General features: G+C 41.4%; 1 protein-coding gene and 2 long non-coding RNA genes across 4 annotated transcripts; 2 read left to right on the top strand and 1 right to left on the bottom strand.

Moving 5' to 3' along the window:
* Positions 1-298: 298 nt before the first annotated feature.
* LOC133292085 (pentatricopeptide repeat-containing protein At5g38730-like) lies at positions 299-1,787 on the bottom strand. Its single transcript, XM_061490463.1, has one exon. The coding sequence runs from the start codon at positions 1,415-1,417 to the stop codon at positions 299-301; it is 1,119 nt and encodes a 372-aa protein (XP_061346447.1). The 5' UTR covers positions 1,418-1,787.
* A 1,061-nt stretch (positions 1,788-2,848) lies between these two features.
* Positions 2,849-4,106, top strand: LOC133292088 (uncharacterized). 2 transcript variants are annotated; one of them, XR_009748874.1, is made up of 4 exons: positions 2,849-3,069; positions 3,366-3,442; positions 3,543-3,609; positions 4,041-4,106. It is a non-coding gene; the product is annotated as an uncharacterized LOC133292088 (long non-coding RNA). The 2 variants fall into 2 exon arrangements; XR_009748873.1 differs by lacking the exon at positions 2,849-3,069 and having other exon boundaries at positions 3,146-3,442.
* Positions 4,107-10,827: 6,721 nt separating this feature from the next.
* On the top strand, positions 10,828-12,347 carry LOC133292083 (uncharacterized). Its single transcript, XR_009748869.1, has 3 exons — positions 10,828-11,114; positions 11,215-11,281; positions 11,713-12,347. It is a non-coding gene; the product is annotated as an uncharacterized LOC133292083 (long non-coding RNA).
* Positions 12,348-14,578: the final 2,231 nt, after the last annotated feature.

Genomic DNA, 14,578 nt, shown 5'->3' with positions numbered 1-14,578 from the left:
TACCATTTCATGTCCACACTTGCAGTATCTGTTCTCTTATCCTTGCTTTTCATTTGAAGCCAATGCCATCCCAAACTCTCATCCAATAGTAATGAAAAACGTCCAATATCTATGCAGGCATAAATAAAAAATATAATTCAAATGATATTTTTAACATTTTCTTTCTCTATTTCTTGCTAACTGTATACAATTTGAGCCATAGCAGACTCACACATGAATGAATAGAGGAATACAGAAACTTACGCAAACTTTCAGGAACAATTTTTTTGAAAACATTTGCTGAGTAATGTATATTCTCTCAAGCTTGAACTTTTCTTTCACTCATCTCATTCAAAAGCTTGTTTGCATCTTTTATCCTGCCATCTTGACACAGCTTGCGCAAAATTGAATTATAAGTAACAACTCCAGGGTACAATCCCTTAGCCTCCATCAGCTCACGCATTTTCAAAGCTTGCTCCAGTTCATTCGTTTTACAATAACCATCAATCAACGTAGTATATGTCACGTGATTGGGAGCTGCACTTTTAATTTCACTAAACATCCTCATAGCTTCTCTCATCCTACCTTCTCTGCAAAATCCATAAATAAGAGAATTATAACTAACTATATCAAGATTTATCCCCTCTTTTTCCATTTTGTCCTGGATGGACAAAGCCTCATAGTGCATACCTTTCTTGCAATATAATGATATCAAAGTATTATATGTAAAAATGTCAGGAAGCGCACCCTTTGCTTCCATCTCATTTAGTAACTGTTCTGCCCTCTCCACATCTCCTGATTTGGAACAAGCATGGATTAAACAATTATAAATGTAGATATTGAGAACAACCCCACCTTGAACCATTCTCTTATGAATCTTCCAAACCATATTAGTAATCCCATCATTCACCAAACAATTCAAAAGCACAGTACAAGCATGCAAATGGGGCTTGACTTTATATAACAACCTCATCTGTTCAAAAACTTGAATTGCATCCTGGGTCATCTTTGACTTTGCATAATGTATCACAAGCCAGCTCAAAACATGTGAATTAACTTCTGGGTCGTCATGAATCCTCACCAAAGAGCTCAAAACCGAAGGAGATGAAAGAAAATCCTTGTGGGCAATTTTGTCAAGCATCTGTTGTGCAGTTTTGAAATGTTTGTGTTTGGTGAGTATGTGAATCATGGTCCATGAACATTGCAAGGAGTGGCTAAAATGTGGGATGGAGGCAACCCATTTGAAGAATGGAAAGGAATAAGAGGGCCCATAACCATAAAGTGAGAGATGCAAAAGCACATTGTGTATGGTAGTGGAAGTGAGAGCAGAGCCATTCTTTGCATTCAACAAATTTCCCCAATGACCCTTGACAACAATTTCGCACACACTCTCAATAAATTGGCTCTTCTCAACAAAAACCATGTCTATTACTATCATCCATATGCTCTACCATTTGACCAAGAGAACTTGATGGATATACATACCAATGAGTATAATAGTGGGAGAACACCATACTGTTATTAGATTCATTAAATTGTCTCCCCTGCTGAAGCAATGCTATTAAATCATCCCCAACTTGCCCCCCTGATGGGTCAAGTGCAAATACCATACTTGCAAGTTCATTCAAAATATCCTCAATCTGAACAGACACCATTCACACAAAAATAGAGTTAAATATCCATAAGGTAAACAATTGTAAGAGTGCCATTTATGCATGTGCATACAATAGTCAGTGTTAAGAAAACTGAATCCATAATATTGCACAGGAGATGCCATTCCACTCTTATGGAAAAAATAAAAGAAACAAATAAAACTTGGTTTGGGAGGCTATAAATAAAGTTTGCAGACAAGTTAAGAGCATGCTTACTCTGGTTGATTTGGAGCATCCTGGGGGTCTACAGTCATCATGTACATATCCTTTTTAGGTTATTTTGCTGGGTCTTCCAATATATCACCCTTCAGTGTAACAAATTGCAAATATAAGAAAAAACAGCAACATGTCATAAATTCAATGTATAGTTTTGGAAGCTACGGTACATAAAGCATAAACCTAGATCAAACTAAAGATTTAAACTTTCGGCAACTTATCATAATACAGCATAGCAATGAAGTTGGACAATGAATTTGATAATTCACATGTCTAGAGCAGTAACTAAATTAATGAATTTCCTTGAATTATTTTAAAAGCTTTTCATGCTTTTAGAAGAAAATAACAATAAGTAGACTAGAAGTTTTCAGTGTACACTAGAAGTTTTAGCTATTCACATAAAACTTGACAGGATCCAATCAATTACTTTAGAGGATGTTAAGAATGCTGAGGAGGATGTACAGAGGATAACAAGTGGGAAGGACACTGGAGATTTATACTATCAGACCATTACTGGACTCAGACATGCTCTATCAAAAGCACAGCAAAACACTGCAAAATGACCAGCAACAGCAGAAATCAAATCCTACATATAATAGCCCAACTTAATTAATTAGTAAATCTAGTGTAATTAATTAATTAAACATGTTTTAGTGAGTGAAATTAAGTATAAGGCTTAATTAAATGAATCTGAGTCACTTTGGAGTTAAAAAGTGTACTCAGTGAAAATTAAGGGGTATAAATGGGTACTGACGAAAGTGCCCAAAATATAAAAATAAAAATAGTAATATTCCTAGAATAATATTCCAGACTTTTGGGTAAAGTTTGGTAATTATTGGAGTTAAATAGATAGACGAACCAATACCCACATGTTACCACTTAACCAATGTTAAGTGATAAAACACCAAAAAGAACCCCCCATTTCCCCCAGCAACCCGTCGAACCAGAAGAGAAGAAAGGAGAGGGAGAAGAAGGGAGAAGAAAGGGAGAGAGAGAGAGAGAGAGAGAGGAAACCTTAACCGATTTGAGTGATTCAAAAGCCTAAATCGCTTAGAATCTCCTCCTCTTTCATAATCCTTGCTTTGTTTTGAGTGGGGAGCATTGTGGAGAGGGATATTGCCTCTCAAAAATTCGGCCATTGGTGAGATTTTGGAGTTTTGGTGGCTTCTACCTCCATGGGAGCTTGAGGAGCACTCACATCATTGTTGTGCAACCATTGGTGGTAAGATTTAAACCCTTGAACCTTATTTTCATGGAAAATTTCATGAGTAGGGTTTTGTGAATAGTAAAGTGGGAATTTTAGAAATTGTGAGTAAGTTGACTATGTTCTAGGAAGATTTAAGCTTAGAGCATGTTGTGAAAAATGCTAGGAACGACATTTAATCGGTGGAAATGAGCCTAGATGGTCATTTGATAATTGTTCATAATATTGGAAAATTCATGCTTGGATTGGTTAGTATTCTAGCATGTTGAACAATTAGTGAGTTGAATGATTGATTGTGTCCTTGTGATGTCTAGGATTGAGACATTTGGACCAACCGTGAGTGATCAATCATTGGAGCAAGCTATGGAGCTTGAATAGCTCATTGGAATTGGTAAGCTCATCCTTGTGTTGTGGTATGAATAGGATAGCTTGGATTGATGATGATGAGTTATCCTTGAATGCAATATGTTAATTGCATTACCCTTGTATAGGTGTATATTTGTAAAAGTGGATTGCTGAAACTGTTGGTGAAGAACAAAGGTCGACTGAAGCATTGAGGTAAGCCTTCGGACCTTGGGTGTAATTCCCTTGACTGTTCTACCAAGCCCTGAAAGGGTGGAGGTTGTGATTGTGTATATAAATGCAATAAAATAGTGTAATGCTTTGTTATACGTATGTGTATGCATTTGGTGTGGCATAGGATGGTGTTTCCCTATGTTGGTATGTTGCATGACGATGCGTAAATCATACATGGTAGTTAGCTGGCCAGTAGGACTATTTGCATCTGAGTTTCCTTAGGACAGCTTGAGAGCTCGAGGGATTTCTCCTGGAGATGTATTGCACTTTGCATAGATATGTATTTACTGCATTATTATTGTTATTGCTATTACACTGATATGGAACTGTGGGGTGGAGAGATGCTCCAAGGACCCCTGGTTTACTGGATATATTCGTATATCTCACCCCGTGTTGTGGGGACCCCCTTTCAGGTAAGGATGCTGCAGGAGCCTCTGGTGGCAAGTGGCCATATCTGGATTATGCATGAAATGTGGCATTCCTTTTGAGTTTATGCATGCCTTTGTAGTTGACATGTATAGGAATTTATTTTCAAAGCCTTTGGTCATTTGTATATCTTGATTCATTGGATGAACTTAGCCTATGCTCATGCCTTTGGTTACACCTTTTGTTGATAGGAGCCAAGGGAATGATCATAGTGTTTTGTAAGCTAAGTTCTATGATTTGTAAATGATATGTAATGTAAATGATGCCTACTTGAAATTCAATATATGCATGCTTGTTATGTATTGAGTTGTTGAATTGGTTGGGCTGAAAATCAATTAGGTACCCTTTGTTTAAATTGGTAAACGATGAGAAAACAAAGGTCATGCTGCCCAAATTCTAGCTAAATCTCATGAGGAGAGGTTGGATGTGTGCTAGGATTTAGTTTTGGGGCATGGACAATTGGGGTTTGGAATGGGGATGCATCTTCCCCTAGGCTTGGACTTGAAAAATGTGGGAATTGGAATTCCCTGGCAGCGCGCTTAAGCGCCCAGGAGCGCGCCCAAGCGCCCTGCTGCCCCTCCGTGTGCCAATGCATTCTGCCTCCTCGCGCTGGAGCGCCCAAGTGGGGGCTGAAGCGCCCAGGATTGCGCGCTGGAGCGCCCTGGCTTGCGCTTAAGCGCCCTTTGCTGTAAAAAGTTGGGATGCTTACTGTCCCCTCGTGTTTTAGCGCCCAGGGTGGGGCTTAAGCGCCCAGGGTTGCGCGCTTGAGCGCCCTGGTCCGCGCTTGAGCGCCCTTAGCCACTGAAGGAGGAGATGCTTCTGACTCTGCGCGCTAAAACGTCCCAATGGGAGCTTAAGCGCCCAGGATAGCGCGCTTGAGCGCCCTGATGCGCGCTTAAGCGCCCATCCACACTGGAATGCCTGATGCTTACTGCCTCCGTGCGCTTAAGCGCCCAGATGGAGGCTTTAGCGCCCGATAGCGCGCGCTTGAGCGCCCGATAGCGCGCTGAAGCGCGCGGGGCCTGTGACCAACACTATCTTGTGTTGCTTCAAATTGTCCTAACTTGGGCTACAGTGCTCCGATTTGAGCGCGGTTTGAAGCCACGCATAGCTAATGAAGAAACCTACAATATAGTAGAGGTTGTGAACTAAATAAGAAGTAAATTAATGGTTTAAAATGGAAAATGAACATGATGTTAAGCTTAATTTATCTGTTTCCGCAAGGTAATATGGTTATGATCACGAAATTGGGTATTATAAGTTCGGTACGTTTTAAAATGAAAAATTTATCCGGATTTTAATTGAACCCATGTGATTGTAACTGCGCTTAATATCATAATGCGATGTTAACAAACCGGTTCTAGAACGGGGTGTTACACTTTATGGTATCAGAGCAGTTTCGTCGGGAATAACTGTTAGCTATTGTTGAGTATGCTTAGTGTTTGATGCTTTATAGTTGTTTTAGTACTCTGTATGATTATTGCATTTGTGATCACTAAGTGTGGGCCTGATCAACTCACTTCTTTGTGTAACATGTGTAGTGACATGACGAGGAACCGAAACAACCCCGGACCATCAAACACCAATGCTCAGCCAGAACCTGTTTTGGCTGCTCTTGTGAGGCCTAGAAGTGGCCGTGGGGCAACGGGCGTACAGCCTGATCCCGTAGCTGAAGCTCTTGCAGCTGTTCAGAGGGAGTTGGCTGCTAGCAGGCAAGCCAATGAAAATCTGATGAAAACAAATGAAGATTCGCGGACTGCTATGGCCGCAATGATGACCGAGTTGAGGACGTTGAGGGGTCCTAGGCCCGTGAACCGGCAACCCACTCCTCCTCCTCACACTGCTACGCCTTCTCCACCTCCTTCACAGGAAGAGGGTGGAGTGGGTAACAATGAGGGTGAGGGTAGTCACCACTCTGGGAGTCGGAGTCATCACACCGAGGTTCGTCAACCTCGAGTTGAAAATGTTGGTGATCATGAAGTGGAGGAAAGGAGATTGATGGCTTTCCGAAAACACAAACCTCCTTCTTTTAAGGGAGGTTATGAGCCAATGGCGGCTGCAAAATGGCTCCAAGCGATGGAGAAAATATTCAGGGTGATGAGATGCCCGGACGCAATGAAGTTGGCTTACTCTGTTTATATGCTGGAAGAGGAAGCAGAAGATTGGTGGACAAATACTGTGCAGCCATTAGAAGCTGAAGGTCGTGAGATCACATGGCGGTTGTTCGAGACATTGTTCTTGGACAACTACTTCCCTAGAGAGGCTAGGGAACAAAAACAGAACGAGTATAACGATCTCAAGCAAGGGTCGATGTCTATTGACCAATACTTCTCAAAATTCAATGAGTTGGTGAAATACGCCAACTATGGGCGAGCCTTACCCACCCCGGCTGAAATGACCTCCAAATTCCAATGGGGTCTTAATGAGAAGATGTCTCGGAAGATGTCAAATTGTGACATCCGAGAGTTCAGTCGGTTTGTAAACCAGTGTAGAAAGGTGGAAGAAGTGTATAAGGTGTCCCAAACCAAGAAGTCTTCTGAGGCCCAGGCACCTAGTTCCAATAAAGCAACGGGCTCAGGTTATTGGAAGAACAGGAAGGTGCAAGGCAAGAAGCTGAATGCGAATAAGCCCTTTGACTTGTTCAAAAAAACCCGGTACTCAGAAGAATTTTGTTGATAGAGGACCTCCTCCCAAGTGCAAGGGATGTGGCAAAGAGCATAGGGGTCCATGTGCTACCGGTGAATTGATTTGTTTTAAATGTGGAAGATCCGGTCACTACTCCAGGCAGTGTCCTCAGAACGAAGCAAGGACTATGGCAGTTCAAGCTACTGCTGTTCCGGTCTCTGTTGTTCAACCTATGCTAGAGTCTCAGACGGTTGGTAGAGTATATACCATGGACCGTCAGCAATCGGAGAAGGCTCCGAATCTAGTGAAAGGTACAATTTACATTGATAATATGGATGTTGAAGTGTTGTTTGATTCAGGAGCTACACACTCCTGTATGTCTGATTTTATGGCCGTTGGGCTAAATTTGCAAATGTATGACATTCGCCCTCCAATGAAAGTGGTTACTGCTACTGGAGAGGAGTGTTATACATCCGTGTTGTGTAAAGATGTCGAATTCAAATATGAAGGCCGAGATTACGTGCTGGATTTTATTTGTTTACCTATGATCAGCCTTCAAGTTATCTTGGGTATGGACTGGTTGTCAAAGAACTGTGCTATGATAGACTGCTGTGGTAAAAGGATTGTGCTTGATGCTGATGATTCTGCTACTAGTTCTTCCCCATATCTATCTGTGTTGCAGGTTAGAAAGGCTTTGAGGGCCGGGGCATTGGGATATGTCTTTGTGGGGGGTTTAGTAGGCGGAAGTCATGAGGAGATTGGCACTATTTCCGTGGTGAGGGAGTTTGTGGATGTGTTTCCCGATGAAATTCCACAACTTCCGCCTCATAGAGAGATTGAGTTCACGATTGATCTGTTGCCTGGTGTGGGGCCTATCTCTCTGGCTCCGTATAGGATGTCACCACCGGAACTAGCCGAGTTAAAGAAGCATATTGAAGAGCTTTCGGCTAAGCAGTTTATCCGGCCTAGTGTGTCCCCGTGGGGAGCACCAGTCATATTTGTTAAGAAGAAGGACGGTAGCATGAGATTGTGCACTGATTACCGTCAGTTGAATAAGGTTACCATTAAGAACAAGTATCCTCTCCCTCGCATAGATGATTTGCTTGATCAGTTGAGGGGTGCTTGTGTTTTCTCAAAGATTGATTTGAGGTCGGGTTATCATCAAATCCGAATTAGGCAGGAAGATATTCCGAAGACTGCCTTCCGATCTAGATATGGACATTATGAGTATCAAGTAATTCCATTTGGACTCACTAATGCTCCTGCGGTGTTTATGGATTACATGAATCGCATATTTAAGCCGTTTCTGGATCAATTCGTGATTGTGTTTATTGATGATATCCTGATATATTCGAAGAGTAAGGAAGAGCATGAAGGTCACTTGAGAACTGTGTTGCAAATTCTCAGAGAGAAACAGTTATATGCAAAGCCTTCTAAATGTGAATTTTGGCTTTCTCAAGTGCAATTTCTGGGTCACGTTATCTCTGCTGATGGAGTAGCGGTTGATCCTAGCAAGATAGAGGCAGTTGTTGATTGGGAAAGACCCAAGACAGTAACAGAAATAAGAAGTTTTCTGGGTTTGGCTGGTTATTACCGGAGATTCATTAAAGAATTTTCAGCCATGGTGTTGCCATTGACCCGTTTGACCCGGAAGGATACTCCATTTGTTTGGACACAAGAATGTGAAGAATGCTTTCAGAGCCTTAAGGAGAAACTAACGACCGCTCCGGTGTTAGTACTTCCCGACCCGGAAGGTGAATTTGAGCTATACAGCGATGCGTCCAAGAAGGGATTGGGATGTGTGCTGATGCAAGATAGGCGGGTGGTAGCTTATGCATCGAGGCAATTGAAACCGCATGAAGAAAATTATCCAACCCATGACCTTGAGCTTGCTGCAATTGTTTTTGGGTTGAAACAGTGGAGGCATTTCTTGTATGGAATGCAATTTGCAATATTCAGCGATCACAAGAGTTTGAAATACTTGTTTGATCAGAAGGAGCTGAATATGAGACAACGACGGTGGACCGAGTTCCTAAAGGACTATGATTTCGAATTGAAATATCATCCTGGCAAGGCTAATGTTGTAGCTGATGCACTGAGCCGAAAATCCGTGAGTATATCAAGTATGATGATCAGAGATTATGATGTGATTGAGAGGTTCAGAGATATTCAATTATCTAAAATCTTTCCATGCAAAGTTTGTGGCTTTGAAATCACAAGCATTGAGAATGAACTGATGACCAGAATCAAAGAAGCCCAGCTGCAAAATGAAAGTGCTAAGCGACTAAAAGGTCAGAGTGGTGTATCCTGCAATGATGAGGGTGTACTACTATATCAGGGTCGTGTTGTTGTACCTAGGCAGTTGGCGGAGGAAGTGATGACAGAGGCTCATAAGGGTCATTTTACAGTTCATCCGGGAGCTACAAAGATGTATCAGGACCTAAAGATGAATTTCTGGTGGCCTGGTATGAAGAAAGATATTGCCGAATTTGTCTCTAAGTGTCTCATTTGTCAGAAGGTAAAGATTGAGCATCAAAAGCCTTCTGGTATGTTGCAACCTCTGGATGTTCCTGAATGGAAATGGGAGAGTATCTCCATGGATTTCGTAGTGGGATTGCCGCGAACACAGGCTAGTTATGATTCTATATGGGTGATTGTGGATAGATTGACAAAATCCGCACACTTTTTGCCAGTTCGGGTAGATTTCTCTGCGGAGAGATTGGCTAGGCTCTATGTGAAGGAGATTGTGAGGCTTCATGGGGTGCCTGAGAGCATTGTTAGTGATCGGGACCCGAAGTTCACTTCTCGCTTCTGGGGAGCATTGCAGGAGGCTCTTGGCACTCAGTTGAGACTGAGCACTGCTTATCACCCACAGACGGATGGTCAGACTGAGAGGACCATTCAGACGTTGGAGGATATGCTGAGGGCTTGCACCCTGGAGCAGGGTACTGCATGGGATCGATATCTCCCGCTGGTTGAGTTTTCATATAATAATAGTTTTCATGCTAGTCTGGGTATGGCTCCCTACGAGGCCTTGTATGGTCGCAGGTGTAGGACACCTACTTGTTGGTCAGAGGTTGGAGACACAGAGCGGTTTGGATTGGATTTTGTTCAGGAGACTACTGAGCAGATTAAAATGATTAAGGATCGTCTGAAAAGGGCTCAGGATCGTCAGAAAAGTTATTATGATCTCAAGCACCGGCCTCTAGAGTTTGAGGAGGGAGATCATGTGTTCCTGAAGCTGTCACCGGTTACGGGTGTGGGACGAGCCCTTGGAGTGAGGAAGCTGAGTCCGAGATTTATTGAACCCTATCAGATTCTTCGTAGGGTGGGACCGGTTGCCTACCAGCTTGCCTTACCTCCGCAATTGGCAAATTTGCATGATGTGTTTCATGTTTCTCAGCTGAGGAAATATGTAGCTGATCCTTCTCATGTGGTTCAACCTGATAATGTTGAAATCCGGGAGAATTTGAAGACTCCTGTTGGACCACTGAAGATACTCGAAAGAGATGAGAAGAAGCTGAGAAATAAATCTATTCCTATGGTGAAAGTCCAGTGGGAAGGAAGGACGCCTGAAGAGTCCACTTGGGAGCGGGAAGATGAGCTTCTCCGGCAATATCCTGAGTTTAAGGACAGGTACGTTCTTGATTTTGCGGACAAAATCGCTAAAAGGTGGGGTGATTATAATAGCCCAACTTAATTAATTAGTAAATCTAGTGTAATTAATTAATTAAACATGTTTTAGTGAGTGAAATTAAGTATAAGGCTTAATTAAATGAATCTGAGTCACTTTGGAGTTAAAAAGTGTACTCAGTGAAAATTAAGGGGTATAAATGGGTACTGACGAAAGTGCCCAAAATATAAAAATAAAAATAGTAATATTCAAATCGCTTAGAATCTCCTCCTCTTTCATAATCCTTGCTTTGTTTTGAGTGGGGAGCATTGTGGAGAGGGATATTGCCTCTCAAAAATTCGGCCATTGGTGAGATTTTGGAGTTTTGGTGGCTTCTACCTCCATGGGAGCTTGAGGAGCACTCACATCATTGTTGTGCAACCATTGGTGGTAAGATTTAAACCCTTGAACCTTATTTTCATGGAAAATTTCATGAGTAGGGTTTTGTGAATAGTAAAGTGGGAATTTTAGAAATTGTGAGTAAGTTGACTATGTTCTAGGAAGATTTAAGCTTAGAGCATGTTGTGAAAAATGCTAGGAACGACATTTAATCGGTGGAAATGAGCCTAGATGGTCATTTGATAATTGTTCATAATATTGGAAAATTCATGCTTGGATTGGTTAGTATTCTAGCATGTTGAACAATTAGTGAGTTGAATGATTGATTGTGTCCTTGTGATGTCTAGGATTGAGACATTTGGACCAACCGTGAGTGATCAATCATTGGAGCAAGCTATGGAGCTTGAATAGCTCATTGGAATTGGTAAGCTCATCCTTGTGTTGTGGTATGAATAGGATAGCTTGGATTGATGATGATGAGTTATCCTTGAATGCAATATGTTAATTGCATTACCCTTGTATAGGTGTATATTTGTAAAAGTGGATTGCTGAAACTGTTGGTGAAGAACAAAGGTCGACTGAAGCATTGAGGTAAGCCTTCGGACCTTGGGTGTAATTCCCTTGACTGTTCTACCAAGCCCTGAAAGGGTGGAGGTTGTGATTGTGTATATAAATGCAATAAAATAGTGTAATGCTTTGTTATACGTATGTGTATGCATTTGGTGTGGCATAGGATGGTGTTTCCCTATGTTGGTATGTTGCATGACGATGCGTAAATCATACATGGTAGTTAGCTGGCCAGTAGGACTATTTGCATCTGAGTTTCCTTAGGACAGCTTGAGAGCTCGAGGGATTTCTCCTGGAGATGTATTGCACTTTGCATAGATATGTATTTACTGCATTATTATTGTTATTGCTATTACACTGATATGGAACTGTGGGGTGGAGAGATGCTCCAAGGACCCCTGGTTTACTGGATATATTCGTATATCTCACCCCGTGTTGTGGGGACCCCCTTTCAGGTAAGGATGCTGCAGGAGCCTCTGGTGGCAAGTGGCCATATCTGGATTATGCATGAAATGTGGCATTCCTTTTGAGTTTATGCATGCCTTTGTAGTTGACATGTATAGGAATTTATTTTCAAAGCCTTTGGTCATTTGTATATCTTGATTCATTGGATGAACTTAGCCTATGCTCATGCCTTTGGTTACACCTTTTGTTGATGGGAGCCAAGGGAATGATCATAGTGTTTTGTAAGCTAAGTTCTATGATTTGTAAATGATATGTAATGTAAATGATGCCTACTTGAAATTCAATATATGCATGCTTGTTATGTATTGAGTTGTTGAATTGGTTGGGCTGAAAATCAATTAGGTACCCTTTGTTTAAATTGGTAAACGATGAGAAAACAAAGGTCATGCTGCCCAAATTCTAGCTAAATCTCATGAGGAGAGGTTGGATGTGTGCTAGGATTTAGTTTTGGGGCATGGACAATTGGGGTTTGGAATGGGGATGCATCTTCCCCTAGGCTTGGACTTGAAAAATGTGGGAATTGGAATTCCCTGGCAGCGCGCTTAAGCGCCCAGGAGCGCGCCCAAGCGCCCTGCTGCCCCTCCGTGTGCCAATGCATTCTGCCTCCTCGCGCTGGAGCGCCCAAGTGGGGGCTGAAGCGCCCAGGATTGCGCGCTGGAGCGCCCTGGCTTGCGCTTAAGCGCCCTTTGCTGCAGAAAGTTGGGATGCTTACTGTCCCCTCGTGTTTTAGCGCCCAGGGTGGGGCTTAAGCGCCCAGGGTTGCGCGCTTGAGCGCCCTGGTCCGCGCTTGAGCGCCCTTAGCCACTGAAGGAGGAGATGCTTCTGACTCTGCGCGCTAAAACGTCCCAATGGGAGCTTAAGCGCCCAGGATAGCGCGCTTGAGCGCCCTGATGCGCGCTTAAGCGCCCATCCACACTGGAATGCCTGATGCTTACTGCCTCCGTGCGCTTAAGCGCCCAGATGGAGGCTTTAGCGCCCGATAGCGCGCTGAAGCGCGCGGGGCCTGTGACCAACACTATCTTGTGTTGCTTCAAATTGTCCTAACTTGGGCTACAGTGCTCCGATTTGAGCGCGGTTTGAAGCCACGCATAGCTAATGAAGAAACCTACAATATAGTAGAGGTTGTGAACTAAATAAGAAGTAAATTAATGGTTTAAAAATGGAAAATGAACATGATGTTAAGCTTAATTTATCTGTTTCCGCAAGGTAATATGGTTATGATCACGAAATTGGGTATTATAAGTTCGGTACGTTTTAAAATGAAAAATTTATCCGGATTTTAATTGAACCCATGTGATTGTAACTGCGCTTAATATCATAATGCGATGTTAACAAACCGGTTCTAGAACGGGGTGTTACACTACAGAAGGAGGTAACAATGAGGATGATGCTGAGTCTCAATCTGAAGAGGATGAAGATAATGAAAGTGCTTCAGAAAAGTCCTATTGTTCATATTTGCATTACATGTATGTAAACTTATAGTATGATGAACCAAGTTGAGTACAGTGAAGAAAATTCAATTGCATTAGAAAAATTTACAGTTTCAAGGCCATGTTTGTCTTCGACCAAAAACAGATGGCATCAATTCCAATTCTGCAGGATTATCCGCTTATACTGTGCAGGGTAGTAAAGTGTAAGCAATGAATTTTTTAATTGCTTTTGATGAAAATGTGGGGTGGGTGCGTGTGCTTATTACAAGCTTTTGGGTCTATTGATTAGTTCCACACATGCAGTAGAACCCTATTTATGAACCCCACACTTTCTAAACCAATATTTGACTTGAACAAAAAAAGGGTGGCTGAATTGAATAACATTAATCCGGTGTGTACCTGATAAATATAACTTTCTGTGAATCAAACAATATCCTAATCTAATGGAACAACCCGAGCACAAAGTCTTTTATGTGGATTGACGATTTAGAACTATGAATGTATGAAGGTTAGCAATAGATTAACCAGGCATAGCATTAGAGACACTTGATGATCAACATAGAAGCAGTAGCACCTTCCATCCAGCAGTTATATGTGTGTCAGGCCAAAACAGAGCTACCTAAAGTCTTGAATGCTATCATATTCATATCTCACAACACAATTCCATTTAAAAAATATGTAATATGTATTTTTGGTGTGGACTTCCTTCAATATAGAACCTATATTTAGGTACATTCATTAATCGTACAAAACAAGCTTTATGTCAACAGGTTCCCATATTATAGGCGGCTTAGGTTTTAGAATAGTAAACTCGTCAAACAAAAAAGATTCTCCAAATGACATATGAACTACAATGTTGCTGTAAAGTTCATTATTGAAAAAGATGCTTACAAGCAAGAATATAAACAAAGATAATTTACATTAAGATAAACCAAAACTTTTCTAATCCAAATAGCAATATTGATTCAAGAATCTAATTATAAAAGTCAGCTTGTATTATATCAATGTACGCTGCACGAACTTCATTATATATTTCCTTGCTATGCTCCTTGAGGAAGGTAACAACATACCTACGATTTTACACTTCCATTTGTTATATTTATACAGAACCAGAAGCTCACAACAACGACCACAATGATTCTATAATTTAAAGGTGGACAAAGCAGGGAAGCATAGATTGAGATTGGTATATTTCATATCCTGCTCTTGTTGGCAGGCTAAATAAAAATATGCAAATGATGGCAACCAAAATATTTAATTGAATATTTAGTAACTAGTAATTATATTCTGCTAGATCACCGTGCATGCAAGACTGAAATACAAACAAATTTAACCAAAATAATATTCAGTCAACAACCTAAGAATAAAGAAATTTGTTAGAACACAATCCAATGCTCAAGAGAGATACATTTTAAAACAAAGTTTG

The sequence above is a fragment of the Gastrolobium bilobum genome, unplaced genomic scaffold, assembly GCF_033153095.1.
Source record: "Gastrolobium bilobum isolate Gb01-03AN ecotype WA unplaced genomic scaffold, APGP_CSIRO_Gbil_v1 utg48056, whole genome shotgun sequence".
NCBI classification, from domain to species: Eukaryota; Viridiplantae; Streptophyta; class Magnoliopsida; order Fabales; family Fabaceae; genus Gastrolobium; species Gastrolobium bilobum.
This window is presented reverse-complemented; position numbering and strand designations above follow the sequence as displayed.